The sequence below is a fragment of the Neofelis nebulosa genome, chromosome 7 (genome assembly GCF_028018385.1).
Source record: "Neofelis nebulosa isolate mNeoNeb1 chromosome 7, mNeoNeb1.pri, whole genome shotgun sequence".
Classification (NCBI taxonomy): Eukaryota; Metazoa; Chordata; class Mammalia; order Carnivora; family Felidae; genus Neofelis; species Neofelis nebulosa.
In genome coordinates, this window is record NC_080788.1 from 21,978,511 (window position 1) to 21,994,427 (window position 15,917).

Consider the following 15,917-nt stretch of genomic DNA (forward strand, 5'->3'; position numbering starts at 1 on the left):
AATATTCTGTTGGTGGATGTCAACGATACTATAGTGACTTTAAGCAGCAAAATCTTTACATTTCCTTCTTTCTTTAATAAACATTTCAATATTCCATGATGGCAGCATCGCCAGGGCCTGGGTGGCTGAAGGTTATACAGAAAGTCAGGAATGAGGTAGATTTTCCATGTCATCCCTAGGCATTAGCTCACAACACTGATTTTCCTGTTGCCTAATGTGGCATTTCAGGCCTGGGCTCCAGAAATGGTGACCCATTTTTACCTGGAAAGGGTTTCTGTAGGGAACTCTGGGTTAAATGGAGGTTTCTTTCCTGAAGGACTTATCAGATTCTTTAATAGGCCGATGTCTGTTGTGAATCTCTGAAAGAGGACTCTGTGGTCCCCCTGGTTTGAGACTCAGCATGCCTGGGGTGGGGAGGAGGGTGACGCTGGTGTTTCCAGGATGCACTTGGGGTCAGGTTTTGGAGGTCCAGAAGCAGGAGGATATCTCAGTTGTTTACAGCTACTCCCACCCAACTAGTTAGAGATTTCTACTCAAGCCTATGACCCCTCTCCCTCACTCTCAGGCTGACTGAACAAAGCAACCAAATGTTTCACAACTCTCTTGGCCAGAGTCCTCCCCAGAATTCACAGGGCTGCCTTCTGTCCAGCATGGTCTCTTTCCAAGAGTTTCCCCTTGCATCCTTCAGCCTGGTGGATGGCCTGTCCAAGGTCATGCAGCTCCTTAATACAGCCCTTCTCCTGAACGTTTACCCTAAGGAAGATCAGCAGGCTGTGTTGGCATTTCAGAGGCATGGGAGCTCCAGCCAGCTCTTTGCCTGGGCCAGCAACCAGCACAGACCATCCCAGTGGTGCCTCAGCTCTGGCCAGACCCAACCATCAGCCTGTGGGCCCCTACTGCTGGCAAGCTCCTTCAACCTGCTCACTCTTCCCAGTTGGCTGCCCTTCCTCACATCCAACTTCCTCATACAGACCCCACAGGCAGCCCCTCACATCTGACCTCACACCTTCCTTGCTGTTTCTTCCCTTGCCCTCTTCCCTAGTGCTTCAAGGGGCAGGGTCTTTGGGCAAATAACACTGACCCATTTCCTGTCCTCATTTCCACCTGCTGGCCTAGTCTGAGGCCTTTACTCCTCAGAGCAAAGGAACCAGGCAAATACACTTTCTGTCAGTGGGCTAAAAGTGGAGGATTTGGACACGGCAAGGAACCCAGGAAGAATGAGATGCTGGTGCCTATTCATAGGTGAGGAAGGCACACTGAGCCCCAGAATGGGGCTAGATGCACAGGCCCAAGGAAGACCAGTTGTCATGTGGGTGAAAGGAGTATTTCCTGGCCAGTGGACTGTCCTTAAGCTGGGGACCTACTGTGGCACACCCCCAACTCAACTCAAGGTTCCTTGACCACATCACTCAAGGGTGGTTGCCTAGAGAACTCTTCTAAGATATGAGTATGGAATCTGGGGCCAGTTCCTGGGCCTGGGTGCCCCCTAGAGCCCTGTATTCACACAGTTGGTGGGCAGGCCCCACCTGGCTGCAGGAACTCTCCCAGGACTTGGTACAGAGTTCTCTGCAGCTTCTCTGGAAGAGGCTCCTTTCCAAGAGGCCAACTACAGCACCTTGGGGAAAGTGGAGCCCAGACTGGGGCTCTTCAGGCAAGCCTTCTCCCCCGAGAATCTTCCTCAGCTTGTAAGTGGACCAGAGCCCCTGTCCTATGGGGTTGGGAGGAGGGTTAAATGGGACATTCAGGATCTCCTACACTCCTGTACTCAAAGCGTGTTCTGAGTACAGGGGCTGCAGGTCTCTAGGTCTGTAACCAGAGAGTGCAGAAAGCACAGGCACATGTTCAGACACGACTGTAGTAATTTGAAGGCATCAAGGGATATCTATTGAATTTAATAAATAAAAAGACAAAACTAGAGCTTGGATTTTGTAGGTCTTTTGAAAATTGCATGTTTTAGTAAATCCTTGTTATTGCATTCCATGAAAAGTATTAGTCTTTGGGGCTCTTGGGTGGCCCAGTTGGTTAAGTGTCTGACCTTGGCTCAGGTTATGATCCTGTGGTTCATGAGTCTGAGCCCCGTGTCGGGCTCTGTAATGACAGCTCAGAGCCTGGAGCCTGCTTCAATTTCTGTGTCTCCCTCTCTCTCTGCCCTCCCCCACTTGCACTCTGTCTCTCTCTTTCTCAGAAATAAATAAACATTAAAAAAATTAAACATTAAAACATTAAAAAAGAAAAGAAAAGTATTGGTCTTTGATCGACTAACAGTTTAACAAGACAACTGGCTTGGCACCACAGGCAGAGCTGAGATTCTATTCCATGTGTGACAGCAAAGCCAGACAGGTGAGGATGTAGTGGGATCTGTTACCTTTGGGACATTTCCTAAAGAACAGGCAAATGATGAGGCTGCCTTGTTCCACTCCTTCTTCAGAATGAAGACTGTCTTAGGTTTACATGTATAATCCCGCATTCCGGTGGCTTCCATATACAGGCTACATGACTAACACAGAACTGCCCTGGCTGTGGGCAACACCCTCTGAGAAGTGGGGATGACACTACCTCTGCCTCATGGAGAGCTGGATCTGGTCCTAATGAGGAAGGTTACTGAAGTGAGACGCCCTCCCCTCTCCCCAGCCCTGACCCCTGAGGTAGGCCCCTGCTCTGAAGGGCAGCAGGGCTGCAGAGGGTGAGCTTGGTGGACTGACCCCCATCTACAGGTCTAGGGCAAGCAGATGAACTGAGAGATGGAAACTCAGATAACCCAAGGTGAGCTCACAAGGTGTTTCTCTGCACGAGTTTGATTTTTTCTGTTTATTTATTTATTTGGAGAGAGAGGGAGGGAGAGAGAATCCCAAGCAGGCTCCACACTGTCAGCACAGAGCCCAACATGGGGCTTGAACTCATAAACCATGAGATCATGATCTGAGTTGAGGTCAAGAGTCAGAAGCTTAACTGACTGAGCCACCCAGGTGCCCCTGCATGACTTTATAATATGCTTTTAGCTTAGTAAGAATTCACCCTCTATAGGAGCAGCTGAGGCAGCCCCCACATCAGGACACTTGGGTTTGCCTTCACTCTCCCGGTGACTTGCTTTAAGAGTATTAAAACATTTTTGAGTTATGAAAACATTCTCTTGATTTCACAATCAGAAACAAGACTATATGATGGGGAAGTGAAGACCCACAATTCTGTTGTTACAGATGTTATAACTTTCCATATGTGCTTCATATTTTTTCTCTTTAAAAGGAAAGAAGGAGGGCAGTGAGGGAGGGAGACAAAGAGAGCAAGAGAGAGTGCAAACATATTGCACATATGGTTAAATACTTCCACTCTGAAGGAATATATATGCATTTATGTTGGATTTTCTTGTGTGTTTTAAATTTTCTATAAATAGTGCACTTTGTGGGCTTGTGTTTTTCTTCAACAAGGCATCCATGTTGATACAAGTGGCTTGGTTCATTCATGGTTTAGTGCTGTGTTGTATTCCATTGCTTGGAAACAAAAGCTTGTCTATATCTTCATACATGAACTGTTTGATTCTTTCTGGTTTTCTATCGCACACAATGCTGACATGAGCATTTGTGTACATTTCATTGTGTACAGGCACGAGAATTTTTCAAGGTAGACTTTAGGGTATAATTGCTGGGCTGTACTATAATTTCATTTTGCTTAGGAACTTGATCACAGACTCCAAACTTTATCTGTATCTTATAGCAAAATAAGATGTCGACAGGGATGCAAGTGCTATACAAAGAATCACAATCACATTTTCCACCTCCTGCGAGGATACTTGAGGCTTTTCCTGAAAGAGGGACTATTTTTGCCAGCAGGCTGAGGACAATACTCAAAGTCCACTGGCTTCATTGGTTCAGGACTCCATGCTGGGCATTTCTGTCTAAGACCAAAGGAAGATTGTTGGAGGTAGAAAGAGCCAACCAATGGAGGATAAGGGCCAAATCTACCTTTGACAACTAAAGGTCCAGAGGAGATGACCCTTGGAAGGCTTATATAAAAGGTAGCTTGTGTTGTTTTTTTTCCCCCACAGGGGCAGCTGGTGTGTTTCAGCAAGCACTAGGCAGAGAGATGTGGCTTTTGGTTAGGAAACAGGGAACTGGCACCAAGTCAGTGGTGTCAAAGGAGAGTCAAGTATGTGAGAAAACAGAATGAAAACAGTCTGCTTTCTGCCCCTGTGATTTTGTGGACACTTCCTAGCACCTCCTTAAGGCATAACTTCCTTAAAAGTCATGGTTATTGTCTTTCCTTCTTGCATTAGCAGTTTACTTCTTAGCTTGAGGGCTATTATAAATAGACCTCAGGGCAAACTATGTCATTAAGACTTTTAACTATGTGAAGCTCTTGTAGGAATTTGGCATGGTCAGTGGGTCAGGCATCATCCTTGTTTTTAGACTCAGTCATTTACAGCAAGCAGTCCTGAAGGAATAGTTGTGAGTGTGTGTATAAATAGGGTGCTGTTTTCCTTTGGGGGGGGGGGAAGACTGGGAGTGGGTCCAGGTGAGGCAGAGGGAGAAAGAGAGAGAATCTTAAGCAGGTTCCATGCTCAGTGCAGAGACCAACTCAGGGCTCCATCCCACAACCCTGGAATCATGACCTGAGCCGAAATCAAGAGGAGGAGGCTCAACTGACTGAGCCATCCAGGTGTCCCTGGGGTGCTATTTTTCAGTCTTGCCCAAAGTTTAAGTGCTTCTGCCTTCCTCTCTGGGTGAATTCCCTGCTCCCAGACCCTGCCAATTGCAAACTCTGCTCCCCCACCCCTACATATAAGATAGGATACCAGGCACGGGTCAATAGAAGACTTTAAGTTCAAGAACAACAAAAGCCTGTTCGTTTTCAGAGTTTAGCAGCAAGAACTGTGTGGGCTGGCTTTGTTTGGGGAGGAGGGGTCACGTGGAGCCCTGTGGCCCCAGGCTGCATTTGAGTCTCTGGTTCCTGCCAAGAGCTGCAGAGGATTTGCAAATGTTAATTTACACAAGACTGGAGTGTGTCCTTTCTCTTAAAACAATGCTGACTCTCACATGTGCACATAGATGAGCAAATAGATAGATACCCTACTGAGCCCCCAAAGGGTGAGTCTTTCCTCTTGAAACAGAGGTGAGTTTTAACTCTTTATTAAAAAAGAAAGACTTTTATTTTTTCCATTTGCATTTTCAGGCTCTGGGATGTCAGGAGACTTGCAGAATATGTGGCCCAACAGCTCCACCCCAACCCCCGCCACACACAGCCTGGTGAGCTGTGTGCCGGCAGGTGGCAAGCAGTTGCCGCATGGTGTCCCCTCTGTTTCTAGCCCAGGTCAATGGTCTTTCCGGGGGCGTTCACCTGCCTCCATCCCCAGCTCCTGGAGCACTGCCTGGCAGTTAGCAGATGCTCAGTGAGTGCTTGAGGGAGAAATTTGTCCTCTCTTCCCACTCAGGGCCTACTCCTGCTTCTCCTCCAGCCTGTGCCCAGTGGACAGACCCGGGAAAAGCAGAGGTCTCCTCTGACTCCTGTGAGCTCAGCAAGGGGCTGTCCAGAGGACTCCAGTGTGGCCCAGGCTAGGCTCCTGGCTGGCCTTCCCCAGCCCTCTGAGTGGCAGTCAGGGCAGAGGGGTGAGGTTGTGACCTGTCCAAGATACCTGTGCTCAGAGGGTCAACTAAGGCAGTCCTGGGTGTTCAGAGCCACCATTCCACCCATCTGGAAAAAACACATGTTCAAATCAGCACATACTTTGCAAGGCTTTGAAGGGGGCCATCAGCAGGAGTGGGGAGAAGGGGTTAGGGTGGGGTCAGGCCTCACAACACCTTCCTCGAAGTCTGCCCGGAGTCCTGGGAACCACCTGGTGCTCCCTAGGTCTTCTGAGGTGCTTCTGATCCCTACTCAGGGTCCCCCACAGGCCACCAGTGCTCCCACAAACATGAAGAACAAGAGATGAGCTTAGAGTCCAGATGCAGAGAGCTAAGTGGGTGGCATCATCGTGGGGGAAGTGATTTTGAAACTGCACAGCTGCTGGGGCACAGCTCACACCCCCACAGGCCTCATGTGTGCCTCTGGCTACATCCATGGGAGGGAGCAGCCAGGAGGGGACAGACATCGAGTACATTAGTAGGAAAGGAAAGTCACCTCCCCAGAAGCAGTCCTGATACGGGAGTTCCAAACACCTAACACCCCATCCCTGCCACAGTCTGCCGAGAATAGGAGCCCACTGTCCAGCCTTCCAGTCGGTAGAGCTGGAGACCAGTGTCCCTCTGTCCATCTGCCTGCAAGTTGCCAGGCAAAACTCACTCACCTTCTGTGACCCCGATGTGGAGCTCTTGAGGGAGCCCCTCTTGAAGGAGCTGCTCATCTTCCTCAGGGAGCCCATGAGCCTGCCTCCTGTGTCCCTGAATGGGCAGAGGCAAAGCCCCCACAGCGGCAGCCCCACGGGCCCCGGCAAGGGGATCTGAGTCTGGGGCACGGCCGGCTGTTGGCTGGGCCAGCCGAGGAGGAGCACTTGCTGGTTCCAGCCTCCTCTCCTTGCTCTACTCGCACCACTGGGCACTCACAGGCCCTTCTATAACATCTGTAATCAGGCTTAATCCCTCCATCCCCCACAGGTTTACAGGGGGCAGATTTAGCAAATGGCGATTGAAAGTAAATCTCCTTTGAGAAAGTGGCGGCTGTAAAGGGTGGTCAAATGGGAAGGATTTGGGTGTCCAAAAAGATACCTCTTGAGAGCAGAGAGCCTCACAGCTGGTGTCTGAGCCCCCCGGGAGAACAGGATCTAGACTCTCAGAGACCCTGTGTCCACTTGGCACTTTCCTGAGTCTGGGAGCAAAATTGGCACCAAAGTCTCAGCCCCTTGGGTCACATGGCTCCTTCCTCCTGGCTCCTGTGAATTTGCTTTTCATGTGCATCCTGTCCATTCTGTGCTGGCATTCTCTGATTGTTCTGCGTGTACAGCACTGTCATTTCTATTTCAGGAATGTCTACCTCTCCCCCACTACAGAAAGATTTGGTTCCTTAAGGGAGGCGGGGTCATAGGTCTCCGCATCCTGCTCTGTTGTGGGCACAGGACGGGAGCTCCCTGAAGAGCTGCTCTGTGCTGCTGTGGTCTCGTTCCCACAAGTCTATACTGAGCCTGGCCCTAAGCATGTCATTGTTGTCACCAACCCACCCCTCTCCTTCGTTGGGCATGTGTCACCAGCAACCTGCACCCCTGGGTGGTCTGGCCCCTTGCATCCAAAGATGGCGTCTCAGAGAGGAGAGTGATGCATTCCTAAGGTCACGTGGGAATTGTTTTAAGGACACGCAGGCTCCCAATCGATAAAATAAAAGACACGCAACTGGAGTCCTCACAGCCTTCTGGCTTCTTGCCCCCACGAGGCCGGTTGACCCCGGAGGCACCACCTCCACCTCTTGGGGTATGGCTTGGGGAGCTTGGGGACATATCCCTTGCTCCTTGCACAGCTAGGCCAGCCCTCTGCTCCCACCCTCCACCTCTTAGGCCCCCCTTTCTATCACTCAACTGCTGTTTTATGAGCCTCTTGTGTGGGCTATGTGTTGTGTACACCAGATGCTGGGGACACAGCAGTGAATAAGCAGGGGAGAGTCCTTTCCTTCCTGGAGCTGTCCTTAAGGTAGGGGAGGCAGACACCTCAAATGACAGGGAGCAAAATAAAGCAGGGAGAGGTGGTGGGGTGGGGTGGAGGACTACACTTTTGAATAGGAAAGGTCTCTGAGAAGATGAGATTTGAGAAGAGACCTGGAGGAGGTGAAGGAATAAGCACGCAGGAATTTGAGAGGAGGCTCCAGGCAGAAGCATGGGCCAGGTCATGGGCCTTGATGTGGCAGTGTGCCTGAATGTTTGAGGAAAAGCAGGACGGCACAGGTGGCTGGAAGGGAGGTCGCACATGAGGCAGGAGATGGGGGGGAGATGGGAGCAAGCCTTGGAAGCCATTCTGAGAATCTAAGATTTTATACAGCCCATGATCTGATATGCAGTTTTGAAGGACCACTGTGGCCCTTGGGGTGCACTAGCCTGGGGTGCCGGGGCAGAAGCAGGAGCCCGGCCAGAGGGACCATAGCAACTCGGAACAGGGGGGCAGCAGCAGAGAGGTGGATGTGCCGACCACGAAGAGACCATGAAGGTAAAACCAACAGGATGTGCTGAATGCCTGGACGTGGGGAAAGGAGAGAGAAGTCAGGGCTGTGCAAGGCTTTGGGCCAGTGCCACTGGAAGAATAGAGCTGGGCAGTGAGGTGGAAAAGCTGAAGGTGGAGCTGACTGGGGGAGAGCATCTAGGCCTCCGTGCTGCTAAACATAATGGCGGTTTCAGTCCTCATGGAAGGATTGGATGCTGCGTCACCACACTGTCCTACTTCGTCCTCGTCTTTAAGCAAATCCTCAGTGCCCTGGTGGTCTAGGCTCTTGCAACCAAGTCGTTACATTCCTCAGAGCTGTGCTGAGCCCTCCTCCAGTCTCACTCCCACCCTAGGAAGGCTCATCCTGGCCCTCAGCTTCCTTACGTGTCTGATAATCCCCAAAGGGCACCCTCAGGCGCAGACCACTCCTCTGGTCTCTGCACCTGTGTCCAGCTTCCTGGATGACTCCCCATCGGCATAGCTCCAGGACATGCACCTCAGCCCAGCATTTCTCCCATGGCTCTCAGGTCTCTCTCTTCCTCCAGGTTCCCAGTCTCTGCGATGGTATCTCATCAGCAAGATACAAAGCCAGAGTCCTGGGATCTATGGTCTCCTGGATTCACATGGCCTTCCACTCACCTCCACCCCACACCAAGTCCAAACTCCATGAAGTCTCACTGGAACGACTGGGTTAACAGCTCCTATGGGGTCTCTCAGAACACTCCTGGCCCCACTTCTATCTACACCTATGCAAAAAAGAGTAATTTTTTAAAAATCGCAGATCTGGTGATGTACTGTTTCTGCTTAAAGCCCCTTAAGGCTTAGGACTGATCCACATCCTCGCAGGCCTGTAAGGGGCTGCCTCTGCCTGCCCCCCTGCTCACTCTCGGCCCCAGTTCTCACCTTTCAGCTCCAGGAATCTGTGGGTTGAGCTGCTAAACCTGGATTGGAATGGGGGCAGGAGGAGTTGGTTCATAAAGAACGAGCCTTCAGGATCGATGTCTTCCAATTTTAGAAATGGCTAGCTCAATTTCCTTCCTAAAGACATGATCCCTGCCCTCAAGGGGCTTGCCTTCTGCCAGCAGGGAGGTAGACATAAAGGGTTACCAGGCGGAATAAAATCACTGCTCTGATGGAGTTCTCTGCCAAATAGATGGTCATGAGCACCTGTTCTCTATGTTGGAAAGACACCTGAAACAAACCAGGGACTGGGGTAAGGAACTGTGAAATTGATTAGTAATGTCTGCCACATATCACCTGTTCATCATGCCTGGGTGTCTGGTGTGAGCATGAGCCCCTCATTTTCACTAATGACCTCATTTTTGCCAGCTGATGTGTGTGCCTGAATCCCTCTCTCTCTGTCTTTCCCTGTATTGTTTTCTAGGCTTTTCTGCCTTTCTCTTTCTCTCTCCTTCCTTCCACAGGTTTTTAGTTTGCTCCTTAAAAGCATGCACATTGGTTTTTCAGGTTGCAGAAAGTCTTTGCTGGCTTGGGACCGATGAGGAAACGGTGTCATTGCAGAATCGCCCAGAGAAAGATGGAGGCTGGGAGAATTTGGCAGGAAGGTTCTTCCTGGGGCCAAGAGCAGGCTGCATGTGAAAGTGCATGGTCTGGGAACATAGTGCAAGTACAGACAGCACAAGGGATCATGCCATTAAATGTGCCATTAGAAACCTGCATTCACTGAAGATCTCCAGACCCCAAAGAGTGGAAAGACTTAACTTCACACTAAGCGCAAATGTTATTACTTCTGCCCCATTCCCCAGGCTTAAGCGTCCGGCATTTCGGAGCGTCCTAAATCAGGATTAAAGGCAAGCGTGTGGGACCAGGTCAGAGCTGAGCCCCTAAATGGAAGCTGGGGATCATCACCTGTATCAGGAGAGTGGCCTGAGGGGGCAGGAGGGACTATTGTCATCCCACTGGCCCATCTGGCCTCCCACCTGCCCCTGTCACAGGACAAGAGACAGGTGCCCCTACTCTAGAAGCCTGCCTGCTCTGTGCCAGCTGACCTGGGCCCCGTGCAGGCCCTGCCATGTGATAGCTGGGGGACTCTGGGCATGTGTATTTCCCATAGCTGGAAAAGCCTATGTAGCCCCCAGTTTGGGTAAAAGGTCCTAAAAATATGTGTGGAAGTCTCTTGTAAACTGTGGACAACTCCATAGCTTAAGGCCTAAGTATCACTGCTACAATCAAGGCTTTGAAGCTGGCAGGTGGCTGTTTCTGCTGTGACAAATTTGACAGTTATCTACAGAAAGACACAGCCACTTTATCCTAATGTTTTCGACAGTTGTTTGTTGAGTGTGGTATTTGTGAAGAACAGGGTACATGAGGGGAAAGGAATGGAGAAAGGCAAAGTGAATGTAACTGTGTCCCTGGAGCCAATGACAGACAATATACTGTGGGCAGTGCTGACTTTTATGAATAAGATGAGATGAGAAAGGAGAGGGACCTGGTGGGTGGGAGTGTACTGTGGGAGCAGCAGAGGCAAAGCTTGAGCAGAACGACCCCCCTGTCCACTCCTGGGCCTGTGGGGTAGGTGGTACAGAGCCAAGCTGAGGCCTGACAGCAGGTCTATTAAAAATAGACAAGGCCCCTGTACCTCAGTAATGGAAGGGCAGGCTGATCGATCGAGGTCACGAATAAGAGCACTCTGCTGTGGCTGCACATGAGTTATTGGCCTGGGGAGGGGTCAAGGTTCAGGTTTCTAACTTTTAAAAACTGGTTAATTAGTTAATTGACATATGTTAATTAATTTGTCAATTAATTAATTGATAAATTCCAAAATGACAGTGGTAATCTCTGAGTGGTGGAGTTGCTGGTGGCACTTTTTCTTTTGTATCTTTCTGTTTCTGAATTTTTCCAATAAACGTGGAGTTTTTTAAAAAATAAAAGTGACTCATGAACTCAGTAAACAATCCAACAGGGTTGGCCAAGCGTCTGACTCTTGATTTGGGCTCAGGTCATGATCTCGTGATTTGTGAGATTGAACCCCATGTTGGGTTCTGTGCTAATAGCCCCGAGCCTGCTTGGGATTCTCTCTCCCTCTCTCTCTGTCCCTTCCCAGCTTGTGCTCTCTTTCTCTCTCTCAAAAATAAATAAACATTTAAAAAAAACCCACAAACAAACAGAGGTGCCTGGGTGGCTCAGTCAGTTAAGCATCCAACTTCAGCTCAGGTCATGATCTCGAGGTTTGTGAGTTCAAGCCCTGCGTCAGGCTCTGTGCTCACAGAGCCTGGAGCCTGCTTTGGATTCTGTGTCTCCCTCTCTCTTTGCCCCTCACCCACTTGCACTCTGACTCTGTCTCTGTCTCTCTCTCAAAAATAAACGTTAAAAAAATAAAAATAAAAAAATAAAACACAATCCAACAGCAAGAAAGAATTTCAGATAGAAAGGACCCCTTCCCAGAGATATATCAGGCATTGACTAGTTTTCTGTGAATCCTTCAAGAAATGTTTTCTGCATCTTCATGGTTTTTATTCATGGATTCACCCAAATAGGATCGTGAACTACTAGATGAAACCAGCTTTTCCCACTTAATCATATATCTCTGACATCTTTCTACCGTTAATCAATGTAAGCATAGAATTCTTTGATTATATGCATGATGATATTTTTGCAGGATATGCACTATAGTTGCTGGATTAAAGGGCATGTCATTTTAATTTTGATAGATATTTCCACATTGCTCTTCAAAAGATTTTACTAGTTCACATGACAGTGAAGGAGTATTCTTTTCTAAACACATAAGTACCCTGTTGTATTTAGTAAAGCTTGAAGAAGCTTCTGTCCTCAAGCTTCCTCCAGAGTCTGGTAGCTCTGGGTAATGTCTGGTATCTCTTGCCCTGGGTCGCTGTCCCTCCTGGGCCCCAGCCCCAGGGACAGCCCAGGGACGGCCCAGAGACTGGGACCACCTTCTCGGGCTTTGGTCGACAGCATGCCACGTGCATATTTTGTGGGGCTAGCGTCCTGATCTAGCCATCTCACCCCAGACCCAAGCGGGATGTTTTGGGAGGCTTCCATCAACCCACCCTTCGGGGTGCTGTCTGAGGATGCCCAAGCTCCTGGTGCACCGACAGAGCCCCCATGTGACCGAGTCTCATTCCTAAGAGTGTATGGAATTGCCCCAGAGAGGCATGGCTCCCTCAAAGCAAAGGGCAAGGGCAAGATGGGTTTCGATGTGCAGTGCTGGCGGGTCGTGTTTAGATGGAGACATCCACTAAGTAACTGTAACCATGCCAAACACCTGCAAATATTTAAATAGTCTTTTTTCCCAGAGACCTCCAGAGAGTGTCCAGGGTGGCATAGGCAGGGGGTGACCAAGAGGGGGCTTCAGATGGCATTGCTGGTTCCTGGGGGCACAGAGGCTGTTTACCAAGTCCAGAGTGAGGAGAGGTGGTCAGCTCTTAGGGAACATTGGTTCATTCGGCATCAAGAGGGGGTGGGTGTTATATCTGTCCATGTGGACATGGAGGTGGGGGTTAGCTTCACTCCCACACCTTTTCCTTCCACCAGAACATGCCCCCAAACATGCCTTCCCTGGAAGCACAAGACCCTTCCAGAATCACCCCCGGTGTCCATCAGCTTGGGCTACCATAACAGATATCACAGACCGAGGGGCTTAAACAACAGAAATGTGGTTCTCATAGTCCAGGAGGCCAGACATCCCAGATCAGGGGGTCGGCGGGGCTGGCTTCTCCTGAGGCCTCTTTCCCTGGCTTGTGAACAGTTGCCTTCTCGTTGCTGTGTCCTCACATGGTTGTCCTTCTGTGCGTGTGCCCCCCCCCCCCCCCGTGTCTTTTGTGTGTTTGAATCTCCTCTTCTTACAAGGACACTTGTCAGATTGGATCAGGGCCCACCTTATGGGTCTCATCTTAACTCAATCCCTTCTTTAAAGGCCTTGTCTCCAAATACAGTTGAATCCTGAGACACTGGATGTTAGGGCTTCAACATATGAATTTTAAGGGGACGCAGTTCAACCCATAACACCCCGAAGGAGATCCTTCCTCACTCCTTAGCCACCTGTGTGTGTTTCCTTGTCTCCACAGTGTCCTGCAATCCCCCCACCCCAGGTTTGTCATGCTCCCCACATGCCACTCTGTCCCCCATGTTCTTAGAGGGATGTGCACTGGCCCCATGTAGTCAGCTCCGGGGGGCTGTAGTCTGGTCAAGGGAATCTCAGAACCAGTGTTGGCTTAAGAGTGAGCAGGTGAATGAGTTAGTGGCTGGGAAGTCACAAGTGAAGGCTGGCTGGCTAGCATAGCGGCAGGTGAGGAGGCCTGCCTGCCGGTCACCCCAGCTTTGGGAAGACCACCTCCTTTGTGGGCAAAATGGTACACATGCAATTCCATGTTGTAGTTGAGCTTTTAAAATGTGAGGAGGAAAATGGAAATGCTGGCCTCTTGGATGCATGCACGTGGAAAATGAATAGGAACAAGGCCACTCCGTGTAGCTTTGAAAGCAGAGAATGTGTAGTTTGGTGCTGATGGTCCTTCTTTTGCAAAGGAGAGCAACAAAATGAAAGTGGGTGTTCAAAACGCAGGGCAGGCCCTGCCCCCAGTCTGTTTCCAGCCGGCCAAGTGTAATCAGGGATGTTTTATTACCCCATGCCCGCAGGCCTGTCCCCGAACACACCAGTCACAAAGTCTGGGCCTGCCTGTGTGGTGGGGGTGGGGGCCGAGGCTCCATTGGCTCAAAGGCTGCCCTGGCTCAGCAGCATGTGCTCTGGCTCCAAGTTGTTGTCTGCGTGGTCCTCATTCGCAGTCCCACACGTAATACGCACTCCCCAGGCCATGCCTGGCATCCACCGATCCAGGCATTAACCTCTCTCCCTGTCCCCAAGAGGAGATGGACCTTGCACCTGCAACTTGCAACCCAGGGGCTTGGAGAGGAAGAAGCATTCAACAGACGTCAGGAGAAATTAGTGCATCCTAGAGGCTGCTCCTGGCCCCATGCAGGTGTGGATGGGATGGAAGGTATTTATGTGACTCATAACCGCTCGTGGATTCAGTAGGGTGGGCGGCAGGGCCAGCAGGGGCACTAGACCCCATGTTCTCCTCACCGGAGACAACAGGGCCAACACCTGGTATACCTTGTTCCCATCTTGTGCAGTTTCCTGGGCAACCATAACAAAGCACCACAATCTCGGCAGCTTAAACAACAAATATGTTGTTGCAACAGTTCTGGAGGCTGAAGTCCGAGACCAAGGTGCCAGCTGGATTAATTTCTCCTGGGCACTGGGAGGGAGAATCTGTTCTGGGCCTCTCCTAGCTTCTGTGGTTTGCTGGACATCTTTGTTATTCCTTAACTTGTAGGAGCATTACCCCAGTCTGTGCCTCATGTTCACACAGCATTCTCTCTCTCTCTCTTTCTGTGTATGTGTGTGTGTGTGTGTGTTCAAATTTCCCCTTCTTGTAAGGACACTGGTCATACTGGATTGGGGCCCACTCCAGTGACCTCATTTTAACTTGATTACTTCTGTAAGCTCTATCACCAAATAAGGTTACATTTTGAGAAACTGGAGGTTAAGACTTCCATATAGGAATTTTGGAGGGGACACCATTCAACCCATCACACGATCTAACAGAAGACCCAGGTACACAGTAGGGAGTGTAGGCAAGCCCCCCTTTCACCCTGGATTCAGGTCTGTTTGTGGGTTGATTAGCACCAGAGGTAATCCCAAAGGAAAGAGCCACGTGGGACTGACATTGCCATTGTCCTAAACATATTTGGTTCAAGAATAGCATATCATATTGCATCATATCACATCATATATATCATACCACATATCATATTACATCACATCATATCATGTATCATATCACATCATACCATATGTTGTATCATGTATCACATCACATCATATCATATATATCATATCATATACCAAATCATATCATATCATAACATATAATATTTTCCTGCTCATAATAACCCACAAGGCTGCTGTTTTACTTTATCATCTGTTGCCATGGAGCACAGAAAGGATTGTGGACAAACCCCTCCTTATTCTCATAGGCAACGATAAAATAAGACCAGCTGCCACTGAGATGTCCCTTCTAGGCCCTCTGCCAGGACCCTTTGGCTGCCACTCAGGTGGATGTGTGGTGCCGTGGGAAAGCCCTGGGCAGGGGCTTTTGTATTTGGTTTGCTGCAGTGGAGTCATTTCAAGCCACCCCCTCACTCTCTTTTCTTACTTTCTCGCCCACAGCTGGGAATTCTGCAAGGCACATTTGTCATAGTCCTCTACCTGTCAGTGTGCCCTCCTTCCTGCCCATTCTGAGAGTGCCAGGGCCAGTGCAGTCCCAAGGACACTTTCAATGAAATCCAGGTCTGCAATGGATTGGACGCTAGCAGGATAACCACTCAGCCTCCCTTCCCTGTGTTTCTAGGTGCGTCTATAAGGACGGATCCAGGTTTAGAGGGGCCCAAGTCTTGTACATTGGGTGAACCCTCTTGAAGGAAAGAAACTGCTATAAACTTACAAAGGCATAATTAGGTGCAGGGCCTTGGTAGGGGCCATACCACAGAGGGGCCCAAGTTAGAACTTCATTTATCCCAGAGAAAACCCACCTTTGTGGGCATGGCTCCCAGTGCAAGATGAATTTGCCACAGTGGATGTGCTTCTGACTGAATTTGTTTTGGCAAATAGCAAGAAACCTCTCTGTTCATCTCCACCCATCAGTGAGCATTCAGTGAGCACCTGCTGTATGCCTACCCACTTAGTGCTGGGAAATGGACCCAAGAATCTGAGAGGTGGTCTATGTCCCTGAAGGGCTTCTCTGTTGCCTGGCAAGAGGGAGCTTTACA

At 49.7% G+C, this 15,917-nt stretch overlaps 1 protein-coding gene across 2 annotated transcripts in view; it reads right to left on the reverse strand.

The window, feature by feature from the left end:
* Positions 1-6,520, reverse strand: part of TRPM1 (transient receptor potential cation channel subfamily M member 1) — a 143,694-nt gene extending 137,174 nt beyond the window's left edge. For both annotated transcript variants that reach the window (XM_058736836.1, XM_058736835.1), the window contains exon 1: positions 6,278-6,520. In XM_058736836.1, the coding sequence (XP_058592819.1) occupies positions 6,278-6,352 (75 nt within the window). In that variant the 5' untranslated portion in view covers positions 6,353-6,520. The remainder of the gene's footprint in view (positions 1-6,277) is intronic.
* Positions 6,521-15,917: the final 9,397 nt, after the last annotated feature.